This window comes from Dioscorea cayenensis, chromosome 14, assembly GCF_009730915.1.
Source record: "Dioscorea cayenensis subsp. rotundata cultivar TDr96_F1 chromosome 14, TDr96_F1_v2_PseudoChromosome.rev07_lg8_w22 25.fasta, whole genome shotgun sequence".
NCBI classification, from domain to species: domain Eukaryota; kingdom Viridiplantae; phylum Streptophyta; class Magnoliopsida; order Dioscoreales; family Dioscoreaceae; genus Dioscorea; species Dioscorea cayenensis.
Window position 1 is genome coordinate 16,157,568 of NC_052484.1, and position 27,337 is coordinate 16,184,904.

At 38.0% G+C, this 27,337-nt stretch overlaps 1 protein-coding gene across 1 annotated transcript; it reads right to left on the minus strand.

Moving 5' to 3' along the window:
- Positions 1 to 1,009: 1,009 nt before the first annotated feature.
- On the minus strand, positions 1,010 to 3,222 carry LOC120276325 (WEB family protein At1g75720-like). Its single transcript, XM_039283047.1, has 2 exons — positions 2,376 to 3,222; positions 1,010 to 1,119 (listed from the first exon to the last, which is right to left on the minus strand). The coding sequence occupies exon 1, from the start codon at positions 3,192 to 3,194 to the stop codon at positions 2,586 to 2,588; it is 609 nt and encodes a 202-aa protein (XP_039138981.1). The 5' UTR covers positions 3,195 to 3,222; the 3' UTR covers positions 1,010 to 1,119; positions 2,376 to 2,585.
- Between the last annotated feature and the right edge of the window lie 24,115 nt (positions 3,223 to 27,337).

Consider the following 27,337-nt stretch of genomic DNA (forward strand, 5'->3'; position numbering starts at 1 on the left):
AGTTAATCAAATTTGGAATATTCAGGGGGTGAGACACGATTGTGTTATGCCCGTGCCCTGGCTATGTATGATCGTGCGAGGAGTTTCCAGATCATGCTTCTCCGGTTTAAAAGAAACTGTCTCCATGCTGAGATTTTCAAGGGGACGCACAAGGTTATACGGAGATCATGTCGAGCCAGAGGGCACGATCATGCTTGAATGCTTTCTTGTTCATCTCAAGGCTAGGGGTATTCAGGGGGGCCAGCCCACGCTCGTGCGCTGCCCATGTCAGTCTTTAAACTTAGCAGAATCTTGATTCTTCTTCTCGATTACTCCCCGAATTCACTCCAATTTGCTTCGAGCCCCTGGTTTCTGCACTTGGAGCAAGTATACCCAGAGTAGCACCTCAAATGGATAAAATTGTGCTAAAAGACAAGTACATGAATGGAAAGAGGGTGCGTGGATATTATATGAAATTCACTCATCAGTTATGATCTTCAATCACCTTGAATATAGATTCGAATCACTCTCCAAATCGCTCCTTAGGTGCTGAAGATTCGTTTGTTATTTTCCTTAACTTAGCCTTTAAGAATTGCCCAAAAAGAATAAAATGATAGAATAGAGTTTGCCCTAAAAATCTTCATAAGTTTTATTTATACCTGACTGCTTACAGGTGTAAGGGCTAGGCCGTAAGAGAGTTGGAGAAAATTGTCGTGAGCTTTACGAGCACACTTACAGTTGTAAGTCAAGTCCGTAAGTTCTTCTGTATGTGTTGCGGTCTAGCTTACGGTAGTAAACTATGGACCGTAAGCTTCACTGTTGTACTTCTTCCGACCGTCCTTACGGGCGTATGCTGTGGTAGTAAGCTCCTCTTGATGGTTTTTATGTGCGTAAGCCTTGCCCGTAAGGTCCTCTAAATTAGCTTAGAATCCCTCTTTCGGGCATAAGTATGCTCGCATGGTTATTTGGAACTTACTTATGGCCGTAAAATTGGCCATAAGCTGTCTGTAAACCACCCAGTTTGCCTTGTCCTTGTTCTAATGATGTTGAGAAAGCTCCAAGTTTATTGTTTGAGGTATAAAATGCTTCTTTTGACTCTTTCTCTTTGGTTCTTTCTCGTCTTGAAGTGCTTCCCTAAGCCTGTAAATACGAAAGACACTAAATTTAGCATCAAATTCCACAATGTGATCTTAATACATGCAGGATGGATGTACAAATTGATATAAAATACATGTATGTTATACACTCATTAATAGGTAATAAACACCCCCCACTTAAGAGAATATCAAAGAATAGTGCATTAGTTATAGTGGTTTAATAAACTCCTTGGAATTTGGCCCCCCTATTATGCAATTCTAGAAGGGAGAAACAATTATTTCCCTAATAATGACCCACCATGCATTTTTGAGATAAGATACTCGAACTCGAGTCTACTCTAAACACAAAGTACGTGAGAACCTGTGGGCCATGCCATTGTTTTCATGAAGTAATAATTCACTGTTTGAACATTTTTGATGAATTGGAAACAATTTTGTGCATAGTTGCAAATTTTTTTAATCAGAAATCAGAATAAGAAATAACAAAATGTCTTATTGCTATATTTATATTTTATATTTTATATTTGTTTATTTTCTAAATTTATAGTCTAAGGCCCTCCCACATTCTATACTTTAGGTATTTTTTTCTTTTACTGAATTCTTGTTTTGTTTGATTTATGAAAAAACCTGTTTGAACTTAAAAGAGAAATGATAATTAAAAATAAATAAATTAAACTCGCTTATATCTAAGTCACAGGTATATATAATTTGCTACTTCATATCCAAAATTTAGGACTTCTTTGTTATCTTTATATGTGATCTTTCTCTCACGTCAACGATAGTTTTTTTTAAATAAAAAGAAAATGAAATTAAGGTGGGTAAATGGCATATATTAAGGAGAAAAAAGTACGCCCAGAATGGTAAAAACAGTGTTGCATGACATTATTTTTTATTCTCTCTTGAAAAGCATGCTTCTTCTTTATTAATCTTCTTTATGTCACGTCTTTCAAGAAAAACTAGTAATGTAACCTCAACCATGCAAAACACACTTCCAAACCCCTAATTTCCATGCAAGTTAGATAGCATAAAAGTGTTTCAAGTCTCATTATATTATTTTATTTTATTTTTTTCACAGAGGTGGCAAGTACTACCTGACTAATATGCTCAATAATTATGATGTATTATATGTACCCAAAATAATATATTAAATCATAAATTTATAATAATAAATTTCTCATATCTTATAATTTTAAAAGAATAAAAAATATATCTCCTTCCATAAAAACCAGATAATAATTAGTGTACAATATTAATTTTATATAGTATCATAACATAGAGTTTCTACTCCGCATCACTCACCCATTATCCAGTGACTTCATACGGGAACTATTTAGTGTTTGCCCGTCTCATTCCTTTTTATTTCCTCTTAGAACATTTCACCTTAACATTCTTCTTTATTAATTTGTCTTCTTCTCTCCCGCACCTCTCAATAGAACAAGCAATATATATATATATATATATATAACGTCAACCATGCAAAACACGGTTAAAAAAATTTACCCCAGCTAGCTAGTGAGCATTTTTGAAAGTCTTATGGTCATCATCCTTCTCTTTCTTCTTGAAAAACATATCTCCAAGAAGTGGTACAATAGGCTTCTTCTTAATAATCTTCGCCTTCCTCTTTCTCTCACAATAGCCCCCTTCAACCACACCAAGACTTAGTGCCTGAGCTAGAGCTGGCCAATATTCAGAGCTCATTTCTCTGCCAATATCCTTATTTTCTCTCAACCTTTCGCTCTGAACACCTCCTTTCTCTTCAATCGCAGACAATTTGGACATGCTCTTCTTGAGTTCTTCATTGAGTGAAGCCACAAGGGTTTCAGTCTCAATATCCCTCTCCTTCATTAGCATCAACTCTCTTTTAACACTCTCTAACTCAGCCTCAAATTTCTTCAAAGAGTTTACTATCATAAGTTCATCTTCTTTGTCTTCATTGAACTGAGATGAAGAAGAATAAGAAGAAGAGAAGGATGGTTGGGGAGATATTGCGGCATATATAGGATTGGGATTTGACTCAAGTTTATCACCTGCTGCTAAACGTTCACCAAAGACGGCTACTGCCTCTTTAACGGAACGAAAGGGACGAGCAGTGACCACCTCGCCATGGTTGGAAGACATTGCTGTGCAAGTGTAGTGAGGTGAATGAGAGCTCTAGGCTGACAAGTATGGAGAGAGTTGATAATATATGTACATATATATATCTCTATGTGTGTGTGTGTGTGTCTGTATGTGTGTGTGTGTGTGTTTTTTTTTATGTTTGTTTACTTTGCTTCTACTTCAAAATGTACCGTCCAGTAGAATGACAACAATATTAATTGAAGGAAAAGGAAGATTGGAATAATATATGAAGAGGACATTTGACCAAAAGACAGATAAAACTTTGTTCATGTTAACCCAAACATGCAAACATGCATGAAGAAGCTAAGACTTAGAAAACAGTATCAATTATAACAGGGGTTTTAAGTGCTCTTGCTGTGCAATTTTAAGAGGTATAAATTGGTCTGATGTTGCACGTAACCTTTGTACTTACCTTGCTTCTGTTTGCAGGCTGTGTGTGGGCAGCCAGCTAACTAGTTCAGGTGTTGTTGGTAACCACATATACATCATAATCACTCTGCACCTGGTCTTGCTTTCTCGCAACTGTGAATTTTAGTGATTAGTCAGTACCTAACTGTGAAATTATTTTAGGGATTATTGTGTCCTTTGAATTCCATTATTCAAAGTTTCTTGGGGATCAAAAAAACTATTTTTACAAATGGAAATATCAGAGCCAAGTTAATGTGATGGTGATTTAATGGTCATCTAAACAATCGGATGGGCTGGTGGGACCTCCTCACTACTCTTCAATGTAATTTTTTTCCTTGGAAAGGGGAGAAAATAAACAACGGCGAAAAATTTAACTTATATTGTTGTTGCGTATTAAACGTATTAGATAAATATTTTTTTATAATTGAAAGAGGGGTAATTAACATATATATTTAAAAAAATAGAAATAAGTATATATAAATAGGTCCTTTTTTTTTGCCAAATACTAATAAACTCTGTTTTGTAAATTAAAAAATCTACTTAATTTTCAATAAAAATCCAATTATTTTATTTTATTTATCTCTAATTTAATAGAAAACTCACTTATAATATTTAAAATGATTTTATTGAAAATAAAATTTAACGTAATATTCTTTGTATTGGAAAAATACTATTGTTTTTCTTCCAGGTAAAAAATTAAAGATTCAACTCCCACTTGTACGGTTGGCGCTTGTCAAGCGTGGTCACATATACTCTATTTACTCGCAACTAATATCCGATGACAAGTGGTATTCCATCCAAGATTAGTGCTACTTGCAACAGTTCAAAATTTCTAAAATATATATTTAGCTATTTTTAATCATATCGGAATACAATCAGATATTAATTATTAGAGTAGAAATCAGGTAAATAGGTGATTAAAACATAGAGAACATATATACCGACTATGAAAAAAGAATTTGATATAACCTAATCAAAATAAAATGTAGGAAGAGATACATGAATGATGACATCCCATTCTGATAGGGTTAATGCAAGCGTATGCACCGACCAAGTAGTAAAGTGTGTACAGGGGCAAAATATCAATCCACAACGATGATTGAGAGTACAAATACTAGTCCAAATTCTGAAAATTAACCTAACGAAAGAGTTATGATGGGTGCAAACACAATACGAAGAAAGAGAATAAAAAATAAGAATACGAAAATTAAATCGGTCGAGATTTAAGGGAAAAAATGATGCTCGGGCGTAGAGTCCCTCTAGGTTTTAAAAGTCCAAGGCAAATGTTGTATAAGTATAACAATTTCTATTTGAAGTGAAAGGAATTCAAGAATATACTATGCCTTTATTGGAAGGATGAATAATAACTGGCTCAATACAGTGCTAAAACAGGCACCCCACAATCGCATTGCACTATATGAAATCTCAATGTGAATTTAACAAGAATTTATAAGTAGAAAATTCTTCTTGCAAAGCAATTGTCTTTAATCCTATACAGAATAGAAATGAGATTTTTCCTAAAATCTACTCCCTACAAGAGCATAGAATTAGTTGTTAAATCACTTGGGAGCATTGAGGAAGAAGAACTCTTGACTCCAAAGTATCTCATTGCTAGGCTTACTAACAATGGCCTCCAATTGTGGCTTGACTATGCTAGATGGGTATTTTTACTTTTCACGAAGCACATCACATAAGAAAACTAGAGCTTTCGCCTCGATAGCATTCAAGATATTGAAAACACACAATTGGATCCAAATAATAATGGATTGTAATTAAGGAAAAATTAAAGCATAAAGATTTACAACCAATGTCAAACTAGAATAATCCCTAGAGTTCATCTACGCCCAAACATCTACAAAATTAGCTCTCCATTAAAAGAGAGCAAGCATCCAAACAAAACGACACAACAAGAAGCAGAGAAAAAATGAAAACCCCTTTTTCAGTTGCGCCGAGAGTTGATTACCGTAGAACACCCAAGGACCTTCCACAAATGCCGCCAAGACCACCCTCGATAGCTCAAATCCCTCTAATCTAAGATAGGTGGACTAATTCTCCCTCTTAATTCACTTCTATGTCCTAGAGGTCCGCCCCTTTCTTTACCCAAGCCTCGCCATTGAATAAAATTAAAACCCTCCTAAAAACCCTTGTCAGAAATATTTATACCTAGCCACTTACAGGCGTAAGAACATGGCTATACGTAAAGCGCTAGGAATGATGGGTCACAAGCCTTACGAGATCATTTACGGCCATAAGATTCGTCCATAAAGTCTTCTGTTTTCGTATTATGATCCATCTTAATTAAGGCTGGAAATGCTGGATGGTAAACTTCTCTGGATAGCTCTTGCAACCACCGTTATAGATGTATGTTGTGCTCTTAAGCTCTTCTGAACAACCCTTATAATCTGACTTATGGCGTAAGTCCTATCTATCAGGTCCTATGATTTGTCTTTATGCTCCTCCTAACGGGCATAAGCATGTCCATAAGGCTCTCTTACGACCATAAGGTGATCGTAAGTGAGTCTGCTTGGCCTATTCTTCACAGTTTGATGCTGAGATAGCTCCATCTTCATCTTTTTGGCTCTTTTTTGCTTTTTTATTCTCTTTCTCATCTTTAAGTACGGCCCAAAGCCTGAGAATACAAAATACACCAAGCTTAATCTTGAATTCCAAAATATTACTCTAATACACGCCTAATGAGTGAGCAAAATAATACTAAATGTTGTATAATTGTACACTTATCATTGTTGAAAAGGTAGAGTTTGGTGAACCCTCAAACTATAATGAAGTAATAACTTTTGACAACGCCCCTTGTGTGTGACCCGCAAGTGCACGGGTTTGTCAAGTAATAAATCCTAGGTGAGTGGGATATCGTATCCCCAGGGAGTAGGGAGTAAAAATACTTAAATTGCTAATTAACCACGTGAAAGTGAACAATGATAGTGTCGATAAAATGTAATGTGAACAAAGATAAAAGAAACAAGAATGAGAGGTACAAGTAAGTGTGAGGTAAGGCAATCGATAGAAGTGGGGTACTCGGACAATGCTCCCCCTAGGATTAATGTTTCAAGTGCAAAACCCACTATTATACTTCCTAATCAATGCTCAATGAGTCATGGAAATCCTTAAGCACACGGTCCCAAATCTAAGGTCAACCATGACTAACTCTATACTATGTCCCGGCGGAAAAACCGCTTAGTCTCAACACCTCACACTGTGTAAAGTTGCATGGAGTTCTAGGGAATTCAAGTGATAAACCCTCTTCCTATGTATAGACCTAATCCTTTGGTCCAGGCGAAAGACCCCTAGTCACATTTAAGCCCCAGACACTAGAGTCACTTCAATGCTTCACTTTGTAGCTCGTGCAACTAAGCCCCAGCGTAGTTCATCCTCTAGAACTTCACTCTACTATGACCGCAAAGAACTCAAGGAAATGGAGGTAGGATAAATCATACCGGAGGGGAAAGGGGACGCTCCGCTACCTCTGGACTCACCCTCTCAACCCTCTCCAATCAAGCAATGTCTAACCCTCGTAGTGTGTCACTCATCTACAACGGTTACCAAGATGGACTCTCAACCTTAGTGTCACTCTAAGGAAGAAATCATTCAACAAGCATTCAAGATTGGAACTCAATTGAAACATCAATTAAGAAAAGCATAATAAAAGATCAATGAAACAATAACATCCTAGGGTTTACAAAATCCAAGTACCCACTAGGGGATTTAGCCCTCCATGGAGCACAATACAATCAACAATGAAATTGAAAGTAAAAACAAGTGTTCCATAAGAAAAACCCCTCGGTAGTCTTGTAGATGGTCTTATGGAGTAGCCAAGTCTTCTCTAAAGGTCCCCTTGTCCGACCTAGGGCACACCTCGCCGAATTGGTGCCGACGAAAGCTCCCCCAATAACCTTCTTCCAAGTAGAGCACGGTGTTGAATCCTTAGAACCACTCCAAAGATGTGCCAAAATCCTCTCTAAACATTAGCCGACGGCCTCTCGAAAGATGGATGAAAGTTGAAGAAAAGGGGAAAAGAATATCTCAAAAATCGGGCTGAATCGCGGCTTAAATAGGGCTGGAATAAAGAATCCACACGCCCCTATGGATTTTTCCCATGGTCTTGTGGAATTTCCACATGCCGTGTGGATTCTCTGGAAATTCTATTTTCGGCAGGCTGTATACAGTACTTGATACAGTATTTTGCTACAGTACCTGGTGCAGTACTCAGCCAAAACACTCCCAATTCCACACTTTTCATTGAGGCAACAAAAACGGGCACATGTTTATGCTGTAGATTGCACGTCTTTTTCAATCAAAAGCTCCATTGGCGGAGGTCTTGTTATCAATTCACAAGTCGGGATATGTAAATGTGGCTGTCTTTATGCCCCTCCAACTCATTGTAGTGACTTGAATTCATGGAGGTTGGTACACATTCACGTATCTTGGAGTCCCACTTGTGTCTTTGCGTTTGTTCCTTCCAAGATTCCACCAAATAATGCATTTACGATCTAATTTTGGCTTGTTTTCTCAATACTTAGCTTCACAACCCTACATGAGTAAAATAACACAAATACACATGTATTAGCACTTAAACCTGCTAAAAGTAATGCTCAACATAAGGAAAGAACACTTCGCATTCTTATCACACAAGCACTTATCACCTTTATTTGTTGTGATGAGTGTATAACCTTAATGTATTTTTTTATAATTTTGTACACTCATTTGACTTTTATTAGAATCATATTGTGGAATTCGATGCTAAATCTAGTGTGTTTCACATTCTCAGGCTTTGGACAGCAATTACAGATGAGAGAGAACAAAAAGAAGCATTTAAGACCTTAAACGTAGAAGTTGGAGGTCTCTCGGCATCATTTAATTAAGGACAAGGCAAACTGGGTGGCTTACAAGCAGCTTAATGCCTACTTTACGGTCATAAGTATTTTCAAGATAGCCTTGTGGGCAGGCTTATGCCCGTAAGGGGTAATTAGTTATGGGCAGGGCTTAAGCCTGTAAGTACCATCCATAGGAGTTTACAACCACAGCTTACACCCATAAGGGTGGTCCCAAGAAGTAGTATAGTGAAGTTTACAATCCGGTGCTTATGGCCGTAAGCTAGACCATAACACAAACAAATGACCTTATGGACGTGACTTTCGGCCGTAAGTGTTCCCGTAAGGCTCGTGACCATCTTCTCCAGGTCCCTTATGGCCATGTTCTTGTGCCCGTAAGTAGCTCATATGCAGATGAGTATAAATAGATCTGATGAGAATTTTTAATGCATTCTTGGACTTTTCTATGAGGCTATTCTTGGAGGCAAAGTTAAGGAAGATGAATCTCCAGGGCTCAAGAGGCTATTCCAAGGGAGATTTAGATCCACATTCAAGTGGATTGGAGATCATAACTGTCAAACTCACCTTGGTGCCGTGCGTGAAAATTTTTCTAGGGTTTCTCCAGTGATCCTCCTATGGCACGATTGAGAAGGGGGTTTTCATGTTTTTAATGTTTTCTCCCATATCTTATATCTTTTATGCTTGCCCTACATTAATGGAGTGATAGGGACATACCTAGTGTACATACCAATATCGTAATAAAGTGTGCTTGAAGTACAGAGTGTCGGTCCACAAGGAAGGAAGTGAATACTAGTAATAACTATAAATCAGCAAATTAGCCTAATGAAGTACATGAAGTGTGTGTGAAAACAAAACCAAAGGAAAACTAGAAAATATGGGAAAATCACAGGAGAGAATTCAAAGAAGCGAATGATATCCCAGTATAGCATCCCTCTAGGGTTATGAAGTACAAGACAATGGTTGTCTAAGCATGCAATACTAATTAAACCGAAAAGTTTCTAGAGTTATGCAAACCCCGATTTCTCAGGTGAAGTGTAACTGAATAGGTCTAGAGCTAATATAGATATCCACACAATCGCATTAACACTCTATGAACCTTATCCACTTTCTTCTCAAATTGCAGCAAGCCTATGGTAGGTGGGAATTTCTTCTCGTCATATAGCAATACAAGATATGAGAGTTAGGTCTTTCGCCTCATTAGCCATCAAGTATTTATTCACACAATTAGACTCAAATAGATATGATTGCAAGTAAGAAATCAATTAAAGTATAAGAGATCCAACAACCAAAGTGTCACACCCGATCCCGTGGGTCCCACACTTGACATACCGCAATGACAACCTAGGAGAGGTCAAATACCTGCTTCAACCCCAGATCGCCGTAAGGCTAACCTGTTCCCTGTACAATACCACTATAACATCAAAATATAATTTAACAATGAAGATGTACAACAACCTTACTAAGCAAGAGCATCAATTTAACACAAGGTAGGTACATAAATAATCACAACATAGAGTTCATAAAGGCAATGATAGCAATAGCCCCAACACTGGGTAATTCTTTATACATCACAAGGTCCTAACCAACATAAATATGAACATCTAAGAAAAATAATACACCACATGAAAGTATATCACCCTACTAGATCCATCTAATACATACCACAATGTTTAAGTATCATACACAACTCAAGAAAACACCAATATAAACTCTATCAAACACTTCACGCTTTCACCCTTACGCTGTGCTATCACCTAGGAGGAAGAAAGAGAGAGGGTGAGTGACTAAGTTACTAAGTGAGGGGATAAACATGGAACTATATCTCATACATGATTAGATAAAATAAAATATTAAAAACAAGTTTCAATTCTCAACAATAATAAAGATACTTTAAATAACAAGAATAACATAAGCAAATTTAACTTCTTCGATGGAATGTAAAAATGAATAAAACTTTTTGAAATCATCTATGAAGTTATACATGTCTGAAATCCATGTTTAATAATCTTTTTCAATAGCTCAACAATTTAAATGTTCATAATGTGATTAAATAACTAAATTAAAATAATCGATAGTATTGCAAATAGCCTCTAAAAGCCTCCATCGCTAATCGTGGCCTCGGTTAGGTCTGGAGCCACCAAGATGCGAGTATCTTAGTGTTAACAGTTGGGAAGCCTGTGCGGTGGCTCCGAACAACCCAACAATATCCAAGTAAGGATTCTATGGCATAACCGGTTTGACAGTTTTTCCACGTCACCTCAACTAGGTCGGTTCATGGAAACCGTCCACTTCTCACTACAGTAAGTATTGGATCTCAACTCCCATGTCAACTTGAAAACATTTAAATAACAATCAAGCCCGTAGGCTCAGTATATACATCAACATGATAGCATAAATCTCATTGAGAGATCACATGTGTTCATATACAAAATTTTCACTTTAAGAGTGAGCAAACTAATTACCACATCTTCAGCGAAATCATTTTCATCAAAAACATCATAGAAGAGTATCCTTTGAAAGTATGCTTCAAATATAGCATTATCACAATGAAATTTAACTTGGTTTACATATGCCTTTTTGGTCATTATAACAAGAATATCAAGTCCTTTGAAAATACACAATTTGAAAACATATATTTCAAAACATAGAGTTTCCAAATCACAAGTAACATATATACTTTACCAATATACATGAAATAAGCCAAGTCATAAATCATCATGATTTCTAAATCCCATAGATAACATTTCAAGAGTTTTAAGCAACAAGAAGTTCTCATTCAAAGGCAAGCAATTTAAGTATTAGATAACATGCATGATTTATAGCCCATAATTTAGTAAATCCCACTCACAAACTTGGTGAGCTATAAAATCCGGTGTTACTACTCCATCGGCTCTTTTCCCTTGCTTGGAGTTTCACCTCCTAGAAGTAATTAAACAACCAACACAAGCAACAACCATTAACAATAACTTAACCAAGTAGAATTAAGGAAAAATGCTCAAGATAGGAAAATAATTGCTTCTAGGGTTTTCTAAGCACTTTAACAAGAAAATCTAACAAAGATGAAACTCTCACAACCCTCAAAACTAGCAAGAAAAGCAAAAGAAACTCAAATTGGTTCGGTGCTACAATAACCCTTAACCTAGAAGATGAAAGATCTTTCTCAATTATTCACCAAATAAGGGTTTACCAACTTTAAACTTCTTCTAAACTATAAATCCAAACAAAACTAAAGATTTTCCACCATAAACCCAAAGGAATTTGTGATAAGTGCTTGTGTATTAAGAATGAGAAGTATTCTTTCATTATGATGAGCATTACTTTTATCAGATTTTAGCGCTAATACGTGTTTATTTGTGTTCGTTTGCGCATGTAGGGTTGTGAGGCTAAGTATGAAGGAAAGAATCCAAAGAAGATCGTGAATGTACTATTTGGGGAAACCTTGGAAGGAACAAACACGAAGACACAAGTTGGGTTCAAAGATACGTGAATGTGTGCCAACCTCCATGTATTCAAGCCATTACAATGATTTGGAGGGCAGGAAGGCAATCATGTTTCTGTATCCCAACTTGTGCAATAATAGAAAGATCTTCACCAATGAGTAGTTTATTGAAGAAGCGACGAGATCTATGGCATGAATGTGTGCCTGTTTATGTTGCCTCGATGAAAAGTGGATTCGGGAGTGTGCTTGGCTGAGTACTGTATCAAGTTACTGTAACAAATCAATGTAGCAATTTTGGGTAGCAGTTACTGTTCACAGTCGGCCGAAAATCAGAATTCCAGAGAATTCACACGGGCGTGTGAAAATTCCACTGGCATGTGTGGAAATTCCATATGGGCATGTGGAAAATCCACAGGGGCATGTGGATGCCCGATTCCAGGCTATTTAAAGTTGCGATTCAGCTGGATTTCAACATCCTTTTTTCTATCTTTTCTCCAACTTTTGAGAGGCCGGCGGCTAGGGTTTAGAGAGGCTTTGACAAGGCTTTTGGAGTAGTTCTACGGCTTTGACACCATGTTTCTCTTGAAAAATAGTTATTGGGTGAGCTTTCATCGGTACCGATTCGCCGAGGTGTGCCCTAGGCTTGACAAGGGGACCTTTGGAGAGGATACGGCCACTCCACAAGACCATTGATATGAATACCATGGGGTTTTTACTATGGATTGCATGTTTTTACTTTCAATTTCATTATTGATTGTATCTTCGTCCATAGAGAGCTAAAACCCCGAGTGGGTACTTAGATTTGTGAACCCTAGGATGTATTTGTTTCATTAACCTTTTATTATGTTTTCCTTAATTGATGTCTTTAATTGAGTTCCAATCTTGAATGCTTGTTGAATTATTTCTCACTTAGAGAGACATTAGGTTGAGAGTCTACATTGGTAATCCTTATGAGTGAGTGACACACCATGAGGGTTAGACAAATCAAGATTGGAGAGGGTCGAGAGGGTGAGTCGAGAGGTAGTAGAGGGTCCCCTTTCCCCTCCGGTGTGATTTATCCTACCTCCACGTTCCAAGAGTTCTTTGCGGTCACAATAGAGTGAAGGGTTAATGGGATGAACTCTGTTTGGCGCTTAGTTGCGTGAGCAACAGAGTGAAGCGTTGAAGTGATTTTAACATTTGGGCCTTAATTATAACTAAGGGTCTTTCGCTTGGACCAAAGTGTTAGATCTACATATAGGAATAGGATTTATCACTTGGAATCGCTAGAGCTCCTTGCAACTTTACACAGTGTGAGGTGTTGAAACTGGTTGATTTCTTCACCGGGACATTGTGTAGAGTTAGTCACGATTGACCTTAGGTTTGGGACCATATATTTAAGGATGTCCACGACTCATTAAGCATTATTTAGGAAGCATAATAGTTGGTTTTCCACTTGAAGCAATAATCCTAGGAGGAACAATATCCGAGTACCCCACTTTTATTGATTGCCTTTCCTCTCATTTATTTGTGCCTCTCTTTCTTATTTTCTTTAGTTGTTTACATCGATCTTTATCCACACCATCATTGTTTCATTTACACTTAGTTAAGTAGCAATCTTGGTGTTTCTGTTCCTTATTCCTTGTGGATACGATACCCCACTCACCTAGGATTTATTACTTACACAAACCCGTGTACTTGAGGGTCACATGTAAGGGTGTTATCAATTTGGCAAAAAGAGCAAGGAGAAGAAGAAGAAGAAGAAGAAGAAGAAGAAGAAGAAGAAGAAGGAACTCACCTCCAAGCTTTACCAAACCCTAAGAAAGCTCTTCATCAAGAGAGGAGGAGAAATATCTCCACTTCTTTACTTTCTTGGAGGCCAAAGATGATGAGTTTAGAGAGGAGAAATGAAGGTTCAAGAGGAGGAGGAAGAAGGAGAGGAAAAAGGGGCTCAAGAAGACCCTAGAAGGTCCAAGAAAGGCCTTAAATAGGCACCAACACGTGGGCTATTCACGGGTTGCCTTACGGCCACAAGGGAGGTCGTGAGGCCTCTCTAGAAGGATTCATGAGCTCCTTTCTGGGAAAGAGAGGCCATCAAACCTCTCTGTATGGCTTGACGGGCTCCCTTCCCCACAAGGGAGGCCGTGAAGCCCCTAATTCAGTCCCCTGTGGGCACACTAAGTGGCCGTAAGGCTTTGGCCTTGCTTTAACCTTTTTAAAAGCTCTCCCCCACCTTTTTAACCTCCCAAAAGAGCTTAAATAAGGTCCTAACAGAAGAGGACACTCAAAGGAACTTAAACACACAAGTTACACTCAAGAAACAAAACACAAGAGAAGTAGGAGAAAGGCAAAGTTCTACACAAAGTTACAAAATATCAACCCTAGAGTTCAACTATGCCCAAACATCTACAAATTAGCCCTCTATTAATGGAGGGTAAGCATTTAAAATACAAGGGATAAAAGTAAACATAGGTTCCATGAAAACCCCCTTGTCAATCCCTAGGATAAAGAGTCACCGAGGTAGATTCCACGCACAGCGCCAAGGTGAGCTTGCCAGCTATGATCTCCAATCCGCTTGAATATTGGCCAAATCCCTCTCAAAATCTTACCTAAGATGCTAGAGTTTTGACCCATTTATTCCTCAATCTCACCTCCAAGAATCACCCCAAAGAATAGACAGATCGAATATATGATGCCCTAAAAATTCTCTTAAGTTTTATTTATACCCTACTGCTTATGGGCTACTTATGGGTGTAAGGGCTAGGTCATAAGGGAGCTGGGGAAAATCGTAGCGATCCTTACGGGAACACTTACAACTATAAGCCTTATCCGTAAAGTCTTCTGAATATGTTACGGTCTACCTTACTGATGTACTCTCCATAAGTGCATAGATCGTTACAATTAATACACTGGTACCCCGTGAGGGGTAAGGTTGTCGAACCATAAGGATTGGAATTCTAGTACTAGTTGATCCTCTAATGTCTAGGATGTCTAAATGGGTGATAAAGAGGTTAATTACTAAATAGAGAAAAGTAACTAAAGGGTGGAAGAACCGGGTAGACTAGGGTTGAGTTTTGAAGACAAGAGAGCAATTCCCCGGGATGATTCCTATGTGCTCAAATAGTGACTCGAGTCTAATACCTGCCAAGATACTTTCTAAGATTCTTGTGGGTGCTCAAAAGCTCTGTTGCATCTACGGCTCTTAAATATGCCAAGTTTTGCTAGTGTAACTACAGGCTTCATACACACCAAGTTTTGCAACTACACTAGGTAATCACAACTACGACAATCCACACACAATGAGTTTAACACAAGCAACTATGTAAATCAAGCAAGCTAAGTTATGTAACACATTAACTAACACAATAACACTTTAGAACTCCATAGGCATTAGAAACAAGTAGTCAAAGTATAAGAAGCAACATAGTTTACAATCCCGGGCACAGTGGAATGGTTAGCCCCTCATGAATTCATATAATTGAGAGTAGAAGATAAATGCAAACAAGAGAGAAAACTTAACTTTCCCCTTTTACAAAGATCTTTTCAATTATACATCAAGAATGCTATGGAATAAAAAAAACTCCACTTCTTCAGTGCCTCTAACTCAACCTTGATCCCCTTAGCTCATGTGGTGATGGCTGATCATCGTCCTCTTGAAGGCGCCACCGCTAGAGAAGAAGTCCCCGAACAAAAGAGATCTCAAAACCCTAAGTCTAGGAGTTAAAAAGAACTTTTGGGCTTAACACGGTCTGAGTACGGGTATGCTGAGATCGTGCTAATCTTGGAACTTCTGAGTGAAAAGGGCTTAGTGTCATCCAAAAATAACCACAAGGAGAGCATGGTTGTGCTCCCCCGTGCTTAGCTTGAACACGCCCATGAAAAGAGCACACAAACTGTGCTATCCCTGATAGCACAAGCAACTTCTATCCAAAGATAATCACAGGGAGAAGGCACCCCCGTGTTTTGCCCATGCTTCTGCTGAAGAGCAGAGGAGTTCCCATTCAGGGATAATCATGGAAGACAGCATGCCCATGCTCTGCCCATGCTTGCCTTGGACACTTAGAGAACTTGTCTTCTTTGTTGATTTTGTCTTTAATTTCGCTCCTTATGTGTTATGAGCCCTAAAAGCCTGCACCAAAAACAGCATATCCAGAATAGCATCATTCATAAACAAAAAGTGCTAAAAAACGAGCAAAAGAGTGCATTGGTGGTATATAAAATATGATATGAAATACACTTATCAAATATCCCCCACACTTGATGAGTCCTCTGGATGGTCATAAGCTCCTATGGATGGTACTTACGGGCATCCTTATGGGATAAGTCTTGCCTGTAAGGTCCTCTGAATTGACTCTGAATCCTCCTTATTGGCATAAGCATAAATGCAAGGTTTTCTGGACTATACTTACACCCGTAAGATGGACCATAAGCTGTCCGTAAGCCATCCAGTTTGCCTTGTCCTTGTTCTAATGATGCCGAGAAAGCTCCAACTTCATCATTTTTGGTCTAAACTTCTTCTTTTAGATCTTCCTTGCCATTATGCACTGCCCTAAGCTTGTTAATGCAAAACATACGATATTTAGCATCACATTCCACATTATGGTTCTAATGCATGCCAAATGAGTGTACAAATAGATATGAAATACATGAGCAATATAAACTCATCAAATTCCCTCACACTTAAGTTTTTGCTTGTCCTCAAGTAAAATAGAACATTACAAAAAAAGTGGAAGAAGTGTGCAACCTTGGGTGCTAAAGAATTTAGGAGTTTCATAAGTTCTTCAGGTTTCCACAACACGAGAATTCTAAAATTTTCAAGTTCCAGAAATAGTGCACATTCTATTTAAGATTATTATTGTGTATGTGTGTTACAACTTTCTACTTCACTTTATTTGACCTTGAGGACTTCCAAAAAGCAAATAACTTTGAAAATCATTTCTTATGCATGAGGTAGTATCTTCACACATCTGCCATGGTAGCCCTTTCCTATGAACATTCAACTGCCGGCTTTCACGCTTACAAGAGAGATAGCTCTTTCTGCATCTTTTACTAATAAAGTTGGTAGTTTTCACTCACCTATAGAGGTAGCTCTTTCTCTCATTCGGCATATATAGTATCTGACTTGTCAAGAGTAACTATACACTTCTAATAGGGGTAGCCCTTTCCATTTTTCAACTTTTTTTGCTCTCTTTTTGAAACAAATTCTTTCAAATTTGCAAAAACTATCTTCACAAGAAGTGTAGTGAATACAGCTATAGGAAGTCGAACATGGTCTAAGCTGCTACAATAGAGAAGCGTGCTCTAATTTGGTGAATCATCAAGAATAGCATGCACACTTAAAAAAATAAAACTTATAATAGAACAAACTAAGTGTCCACCCTAATACTAAGAACCTCGTCTACATTTCAGATGCACTGTCATAAGTCACAACTTGGCATGTAATAGAGTTAACAATGAAACTTAAACACCTCCCCCACACCTAAATCATTCATTATCCTCAATGTTTGCAAAAGAGAAACATACAAGGTAATGCCAATAATATTAGTTAGGTGGTGGAATATGATTACTTCCCTGGTTAACATTCATGAAATTATTGAAGCTTGGAACTGACCTAATGTATCTTTTGTAGTGCCCTAACAGTTTAGGGGTCACTCAAGGTCAAGAATTGACCACGTGAGCATCCCCTTTATAATTGAGGATGGTGGGCATTGCAAATAAATCATGTGAGATGTAAAAGAAGAGCAATAAAAGCTCAACAAAGTAAAAATAACAAAACATAAAATAACAATCCACTAAAAGTCTCCAAAATAAGTACAAACTAGGTAGGGCCGACCCCTACCAATAATAAATACAAAGTCTAAAAATGAGAATACAAAATAGAAATAAAAATCACTGCTCGGCGTCATCGGATGGCGATGGCTCTGGATCAGTTGGAAGGTGATGGGGTGTGATAGGTCGGGTAGAGATGGATGTGATCACCTGATTTGAAGGTGGGATGTCTAATGGGTGTAACAAATCCAATGTACGACCCACGTCTGTGACAAAATGGGCCTGTGTCACCATAATCGCCTGCTGGCCATCTTGGAGTTGCGTAACCTCGATGCATGCACCTCTACCGGATGTCAAAACGGCTTCGAGGAGGATAAGTCAGTGCTCTCGGGTTGTCTGTCATTGAGGAGATAATGAGTCACTCTCTATTGCATCGTCTGAAGAGTCTCCACAAACATCTTCCAAAACTATGTGTAGTCTACTAGGATGAGGAGTGAGGCCGTATGACCATCCTAATGGATCGAAGAGTACTAATCCTGAGGGATGTCTTGCTGCCCATGATGACTTGACCTTCTAATTCACCAATAAGTCATATGCCTTGAATGAAATGTGTAATATATGGTCCAGTAATGATGGAACTCAAACGTGTATGCTGTCCTTGATGGGATAAAAACTCTGCTAGGATAAATCCTAGATAAAGCGGCTTGCGCTGCGTCCTGCTGTATAGATACAATAGCTCTTGTTTCCCCACAACTCCCTGACTGTTTGCTCTGCCGGCAAATGACTGTGCTATGACTGCATGAATATACCATAATGTGGGATCGACGATGAAGGAGGTCTTCGTCAAACCTGGTTCATACTTTTTTCCCCAGCACAAAGATTCTTTACTTCTTACGAAATCTCTCTTTGTGGATAGTCAATAAGCATCTAGTTGTATTCCTCAGTTGTGAGAAACTCACTGTAATAAACGACCAGGAACATCACAAACTTTGTATAGCTCAAAGTGTGTTGTATACAAAATAACTGAAACCGTATAAAACCCGTATTATGTCTGTACACAAAATAACCAAGACAAAAGCGTTTACGGTCTACTTACAGCAGGATTACGGCCATAAGCCTGAACGCAGCCCGTATGGGTCATCTTGTGCAAGAAAATCCCAAAGATTTACATGGATACTGACCAAACAATAACAGGGGTGAAATATATAACACTTAAACATTGTCATTCCAAAAACATTAGACCTAATGACTGATGTAAGAAATTTCACCTAAAACTATGGAGAAAACAAGAGAATCACTCTTCAAAGACCAAAGAACAAGAGCCATTTTACCAGGGAGTGGAGAAAACTCCGCCAATATATACACTAGGGAAAGAGAAAGGTAGGGGTAGCTGACCATGGAGTGAGGAAGTAACAAGCCTTTGAAAAGAAAAAACTCAGCTTCTCACTTAATGACACTAAAACCCTAGGTACTTACGGGGAGCTTACGACCGTAAACCCAGTGAAGGTACCCCTCCCTTGTGACCCAGGTTATGATCGTAAGGGGTTAAACCTTGTAGCCTATAAAGTTCTCTAGCTGGCTCTTACGATCACGCTTATGGGTATAAGATGCCTGTAAGGAACATAGGTTGAGTTCCCTAAAAAGTTACGGGCCATAAGGGTTCAAATTCTACCTGTAAAGTACCCTGGATGACCCTTACGGGAGTAAGTCACTCATAAGGAACTTCTGTACTATGCTCACTAGGACCTGCGACCTATAAATGCGCTCATAAGACTCTCTAGATTCCCCTTGTGGGGTAGCTTACGGGCGTAAGATGCCCGTAAAGCTCTCTGTATGAGGTTTACAACCATGCTTATGGGTGTAAGATGGCCATAAATCTCTCTATATGAGGCTTATAGCCACGCTTATGGGTATAAGTAGCTAGTAAGAGTCCTAGAAAAATTGAGCACGAGTTTTCCCTGTTTACTACAGTTAAACTTAAATACATATATGACCTGGGAAGCACAAAGATGAGTATCTATGGTCGCGAACATCCAACTAACACATAAAAATCATGATAAGACGAGCAATTTGTTAAAAGTACCAAAGAAAATAACAAACTACACTAAAGACTAGAACTCAAAACAAAATAGGAGAAATCTTCCCTGGGTTGCCTCCCAAGAAGCACTTGTTTAACGTCACGAGCTTGACATACTTGAGTTATGCATGTCATGGAGGTTTTTCATCAAGAAAATCCTTAACCGGTGGAGGAGTATCACCAAAATAATGTTTTGGATATGTGATCTCAATTGCCCCTATGACGAAATACTTGAGGAATGTAATAGGGTCCCATTCACCTCGATTTGAGTTTCCCTGGAAACAATTTTAACCAAGAATTAAAAAGCAAGACATGATATCCCTCATGAAACTCTCGTTCTGGCTTAATCAATTGATCATGATAGAATTTTGTACATTCTTTATAAGTACAAAAGTTTTCATATGACATTTGCCTCCATTTCTCTAGCTCATTCAATTGGAGTTTCCGTTTATCTCCCATGGCTTCTAAGTCAAAGTTCAAGAACCGAGTGGCCCAATAGGCCTTATGCTCAAACTCAATTAGTAAATGGCATACTTTTCCATAAACTAAATGATATAGCAAATTCCCCAACGGTGTCTTATAAACTGTCCTATATGCCGATAGAGCATCATCCAATTTTTCGAACAAATTCTTCCTACCAATGGTTACGGTTTTTTTCTAGGATTTATTTCAATTCATGATTGGAAACCTCTACTTGACCACTAGTTTGGGGATGATATGGAGTAGCTACTCTATGGCTGACACCATACCATTGAAGGATCTTCTCTAGTTGAGTATTACAAAAATGTGACCTCGATCGCTAATGATTGTTCTAGGTCCCCCAAACCAAGAGAACAATTTTTTTTTTGGAAACCGGTACACTACTCTTGTATCATTAGCAGGTAGAGCTTGAGCTTCAACCCATCTTGAGACATAGTCTACTACTACTAAGATATACCTATTCCCATAAGAACTAGGACAGGGTCCTATAAAATCAATGCCCAAACATCAAATATTTCACAATTTGCAATAGGGTTTTGAGGCATTTCAAAATGGCGAGAGATGTTACTTGTGTGATAGAAATTATCATAGCATTGAATGTACCTTTGTGCCTCACGGAATATGGATAGCCAAAAGAATCTAGCTTCAAGCACCTTACTATAATTTTGTTTGCGCTATAATGCCCTCCGGCAGGGCCTTAATGACATTTCCTAATGATTTGTCATCTTTCCTTTTGTGAAACACAACGTCGAATGACCTAATTTGCACATATATAAAAAAGATACAGGATACCCCATATATAATGCTTCATATCCACAAAGAATTTCTTCTTGAGATGAGTAGTTATATCCGTGGGGAGAACTCAGGTGACCAGGTAAATCGCGAGGTCTGTGAACTATGGTGTATCGACCTAGCCTAGTGTAGTGATAGAATAGAGATGTTCCTCAGGAAATGAATCACAGATTTTCTCTTCTTATCTAGATATTTTCCCTGGAGATCAAGGCTGGACAAATGATCTGCTGCTAAATTTACCGCACCTCTCTTATCCTTAGTCTCCACATCAAATTTATGTAAAAGCAAAACCCAATGAATTAATCTCAGCATGGTATCGATTTTGCTAAATAGGTAACAAAGTGTAGAATGATCTGTGAAAACTGTAACTTTAGATAAAATAAGATAGGGATGAAATTTCTCAAACTCAACAATAATGGCAAGAGACACTTTTTCAGTGGTGGTGTAATTTTCTTACGCATCATTCAGAGTTTTACTAGTATAATATATAGGCTAAAAGTGCTCGTCCCTTCTCTGTCCCCTACAATGGTGCCAAAACTTGATAGGGACACAAGTGTACATGCTGATCACGTAAAAACGTGTGCTTGAAATGTAGAGTGTCGGTCCACAAGGAAGAAAGTGAATGCTAGTAACAACTTTGAATCTGAAAATTAGTCTAACGAAGTATGTGAAGTGTGTGAAAATAAAACCAAAAGAACACTAGAAAGTTTCTAGAATTATACAAAACCCCAATTTCTCACACAAAGTGTAACTGAATAGGTGCAAAGCTGATACAGATATCCACATAATCGCATTAACACTCTATGAAACCTTATTGTGGATTAATAATAATCTCTTAAGTAGATAATCTCCTCCCGAAGAGAAAGGTTATCCCTAATTCGAATATAGAACAAAAATAGGATTTCTCCTAAAATCTACTCCACATGATTGCAAAGAGCAAGGAGATTATCACTAACCCAGTCAGAAGGATTATGGGAGACAAAGTCTCCTAAATGCCTTAACCAGAGGGCACCCACTATCCTCTTGAATTGCGGTAAGCCTATGCTAGGTGGGAATTTCTTCTCGGCATGTAACAATACAACATATGAGAGCTAGGGCTTTCGCCTCATTAGCCATCAAGCATCCATTCTCACAGTTAGACTCAAATAGATATGATTGTAAGTAATAAATTAATTAAAGCATAAGAGTTCGAACAACCAAAGTTACATAATATCAACCCTAGAGTTCAACTATGCCCAAACATCTACAATTTAGCCCTCCATTAATGCAGGTCAAGCATTCAAGATACAAGGATAAAAGTAAACATAGGATTGAGAGTCACCGACGTTTATTCTACGCACGCCATCAAGGTGAGTTTGACGGCTACGATCTCCAATCCCCTTGAATGACGGGCCAAATCCGTCTCCAAATCTTGCCTAAGGTGCTGGAGATTTGGCTATTTTTTCCTCAATCTTGCCTCCAAGAATTTCCCCAAAAGAGTAGAGAGATCGAATAGATGATGCCCTAAAAATCCTCTTAAGTTCTATTTATGCCCAACTACTTATGGGCTATTTACAAGAGCAAGGGCTAGGTCATAAGGGAGCTGGGGAAGATAGTCGTGAGACTTATGGTAACGCTTACTATAGTAAGCCTCATCTGTAATATCTTCTAAATATGTTACGGTTCAGCTTATGGCCGTAAGCACTAGACCGTAAGCATCTTTGTTTGCTTCTTGCAACTGCCCTTACGGGCTTGCATTGTGGTCGTAAGTTCCTCTGGATAGTAATTACGGGCATCCATACGAGCGTATGCCTTGCCCGTGAGGTCCTTTGACTTAACTCTGAATCCTCCTTATGGGGATAAGCATCCCCATAAGTTCTTTTGGACTATACTTATGGTCATAAGGCGGACATTAAGCTGCCTGTAGGCCACCCAATTTGCCTTGCCCTTGTTGTAATGATGCCGAGAGAGCTCCAACTTCATCGTTTTTAGTCTAAATTGTTTTTTTGGATCTCTTTCACCTTTAAGCACTACCCTAAGTCTGTTAATACAAAACACACAATATTTAGCATCGAATTACATATTATGGTTCTAATGCATGCCAAATGAGTGTACAAGTAGATATGAAATATGTGAATAATGTACACTCATCATGGAGGATCAATTTGTTATATGTTTGGGCACAGTTGAACTCTAGAGTTTATATTTTGGCATTGGTTGTTGGATCTTATGATTTAATTGTTTTTCTAGTTGAAATCATCTCTATTTGAATCTAATTGTGTGTTTGAATAGTTGGTTGCTCATGAGGCAAAAGCCCTAGCTATCATAGTTGATGTGCTTTGTGACAAGAAGAAATTTCCATCTAACATAGATATGTTATGATTAGAGCGAATTATGAGTAAGCCTAGGTATAGGGTACTTTTTAGACTTCGTCTTCCTCTATTCTCCCGAGTAAGTTAATGATTATCTTCATGCTCTTTACAATCATGTGGAGTAGATTTTAGGACAAATCGCATCTTTACTTTGTATTTGGATTAGGAATATTCTCTCTTCACAAGGGAGATTATCTACTCAAGAGATCATCATTAGCTTATAATGAGATTTCATAGAGTGTTAATGTGATTGTGTGGATGTTTGTATCAGCTCTGCACCGATTCAGTTACTCTTCACCCTCTAAAGTGATTTCATATATGTAGAGTGGTAAAACATGGTTTTGAGTTTGAAAAATAAGAAGGAATGAAGCTACATATATGTCACACATTCCATATTCTAGTGTGGTTGGAAATATCATGTACATGATGGTTTGTACTAGACCTGATATTGCCTATACTATCAGTATGGTGAGTGACTATTTATCATATCTTAGTAAACAACATTGGGAGCTACCAGTTAAGTGGATCCTTCATTATTTGAAAGGTATTGTAGATGGTTAGGGAAGAGTGATACTGATGAGTGTATAATATTCTTATATTTCACATAAAAGATAAGCACTCAAGCTTCAAACATCACTTAAAGATAAGGGAGAACCAAAAGATACACTCCAAACCCAAAACAAAGAAGATGGAGCTCTCTTGGCATTAATTGAACAAGGATAGGGCAAACATGATGGCTTAAGGTAGCTTACCGCCTCACTTACGACCGTCAACATCTTCTAGAGAACCTTGCAGGCATGCTTATACCCATAAGGAGCAGTTTAGAGGTAAACCAGAGGACCTTATGGGCAGGCCTTATGCTCGTAAGGATGCCGTAAGGACTATCTAGAGGACTTTATGACCAGAGCTTACGACCATTATGCCGGTCTCAAGGGAAGCATAGGGAAACTTATGATCAAGTGCTTACGACCATAAGTTAGACCATAACACAAATAGAAGACCATACAGATGGGACTTATGGTCGTAAGTATTTCTGTAACGCTAGTGACCCATCTTCTCCAGCTCCATACAGCCACATTCTTATGCCTATAAGCAGCGGAGTATAAATAGACCTGATGAGGATTTTAGGGTATCTTTTGTTCAATCTTTGATTTTTTTTTCTAGGAGGTGAAGCTAGAGAAGAAAGGAAGAGAATCTCTAAGGTTGTATAGGCAATTTGAGGAGGAGATTTGGATCTATATTCAAGAGGAAGGATATCGTAGCCGTCAAGCTTACCTTGACGGTGTTCTTGGAGGATTCCTTAGAGTTTTACTGCAATCTATCTTCGGTGCTATTAAGAAGGAAATTTCTATGTTTTCATTTATTCTTGTCATATATTGTAACTTGGATAATTGCCATCCATTAATGGAGGGCTAATTTCTTAGATATTTGGGTATAGTTGAACTCTAGGGTTTATCTTTTGACTTTGGTTGTGGATTTATGTGATTTACTTGTTTTCCTTATTGCAATCCATTCTATTTGAATCTAATTATGTGTTTGAATGCTTGATTGCTAATGTGGCTAAGACCCTAGTTATCATACTCAATGTGCTTTGTGACGAGTAGAAATACCCACCTAGTATAGATATACTATGATAAGAGGAAAATTATGAGTAAGTCTAGAGATAGTGTACTTTGGAGACCTTGTCTCCCTCAATTCTCTTGAGTGTGTTAATGAGAATTTCCTTATTCTTTGCAATCATGGTGAATAGATTTTAGGAGAAATCGTATCTCTATTATGTATTAAGAGTAGGGGTAATTTCTCTTCATAAGGGAAATTACCTACTTAAGAAATTCTTGTTAACTCACATTGATGTTTCACGGAGTGTTAATGTGATTGTGTGGTAACCGCATTAACACTACATCGATTCAGGTACTCTTCACCCTTGAAGGAGGGGTTTAGTATGATTTATGAAATCTCTTAGTTCAAATAGGATTTCATGCTTAGACAACATCTGTCGTGCATTTTATAAAACCTTAGAGGGACACTATACCTGGACTTCATTTCTTTCCTTAATTTCTTTACTCTTTATTCCGTACTTTGTATTTCCACTTTCTTTGTTCACACACATCACTCTCTTGGTTAGCTTAATTTTGTATATAGGTTTATTACTAGTAATCTCATTCTTCCTGTAGACCGACATCCTGCTCTTCAATACTTTATTACATGATCGGCGCATACACTTATGTCACTATCAAGTTTTTGGCACTATTCTAGGGAAGAATAGAGATATTAGGAAGACTGTGCATTTTTGTTATTTTAGCCATTTATTTTCTATGTCAATATTCCTATTACTCTTTCGTTATTTTGGTCATACTGACTCGCTTATGATCTTATACATTTATTTTCAGGTTACCCGTCAAGCATGATTCGTGCAATAATAGATCAATTGGCAAACATGAAAGTAAGGATGGACAGTTTTATGAGACAAAAGTAATGGCAAAAGTTGATTATTATGCATAGCAGAATGAAAGGGAAGCAATGACATCACTGTTTGATCAGTTTTTCAAATTTAAATTAAGGCAATTCCTGAATGGGACTCAAAGTACACTAGAGGAAGCCTTAGATCGCTTCATAAGTTTCTTAGGTGAACATATAGTATAAGGAGAGCAACAAGCAAGGGAGAACGAAACTCCATCCTTCCTAGAAATACAGAGTGTACTGTTAGTGTCGGTAGAGAATAAAGAAGAATGCCAAGGAGATGGTGTCACAACACAATTAATAGATCTGTGAAAACCAGATATTGAGGAGGGGATTAATGCTGAGAATAAGAAATTGAAAACATCAATCGAAGAACCTCTAGTAATTAAAGAAACTACCAGATCATTTGGAGTATGATTTTCTAGCCAAGGATTCCAAACTTCCAGTTATTATCTCTTCTCATTTATCATAATACCAAAAGAAGAGATTGGTAGAAGTTCTCAAGCAACACAAGGAAGAGGTCACATGGAAGATCGCCGACATCAAAGGGATTAATCCGTACTTTTGTACCTATAAGATCTTGATGGAGGACAATTTCTAACCAGTTTTTCAACCCCAAAGAAGGTTGAATCCAAATATATAGGAGGTTGTGAAAGCTGAGGTAATCAAGCTACTTGACATTGGGGTTATTTATCTGATTTTTAATATTGCATGGTTTAGCCAACTCCAGGTTGTACCAAAGAAGGAAGGGATGACAGTGGTCACTTTTCCCTTCTGTTTATGGATCAAATGCTGGAAAAGCTTTCTGGGAACATGATCTACTACTTTTAGGATGGATTATTGAGATAATTTAAGATTCCTATTGATCCTAAAGATTAAGAGAAGATGACCTTCACTGGCCCTTTTTGGTACATTTGCATATTAAAGAATGCCATTTGGGTTGTGCAATGCCCCGGCCACTTTCCACTGCTCTATGATAGCTATATTCAATGATCTTATCAAAGATATTTGAGGTCTATAAAACTTGATAAAGATTTTAAAGAGGAGTGAGGAAATGAACTTGGTCCTGAATTGGGAGAAATGCCACTTTATGGTTTGTGAGGGAATAGTGTTGGCCACAAAATATCCGAATATGGTATTGAGGTGGATAAAGCAAAAATTGACACTATTGAGAAGCTTCCACCTCCTTCGGTCAAAGCCATAAGGAGTTTTTTAGGGCATGCGGGGTTCTACCAGCACTTTATTAAAGATTTCTCGAAGATCACTAGGCCACATACCAAGCTCCTCAAAAAAGGTGTACATTTTGAAATTTCTACAGAATGCTTATTGCCATTTGAGACACTCAAGGAGAAATTGGTAAATGCCCTGATTGTTATAGCTCCTAATTAGAATCTCCCATTTCAAGATTATGTGTGATGTGAGTGACCATGTGGTTAGGGCCTTTTTGGGGCAAAAAAGGGACAAACACTTTCAAGCCATTTACTATGCTAGTAAAACCTTGAATGATACATAAGAGAACTACACCACCACTGAAAATGAGT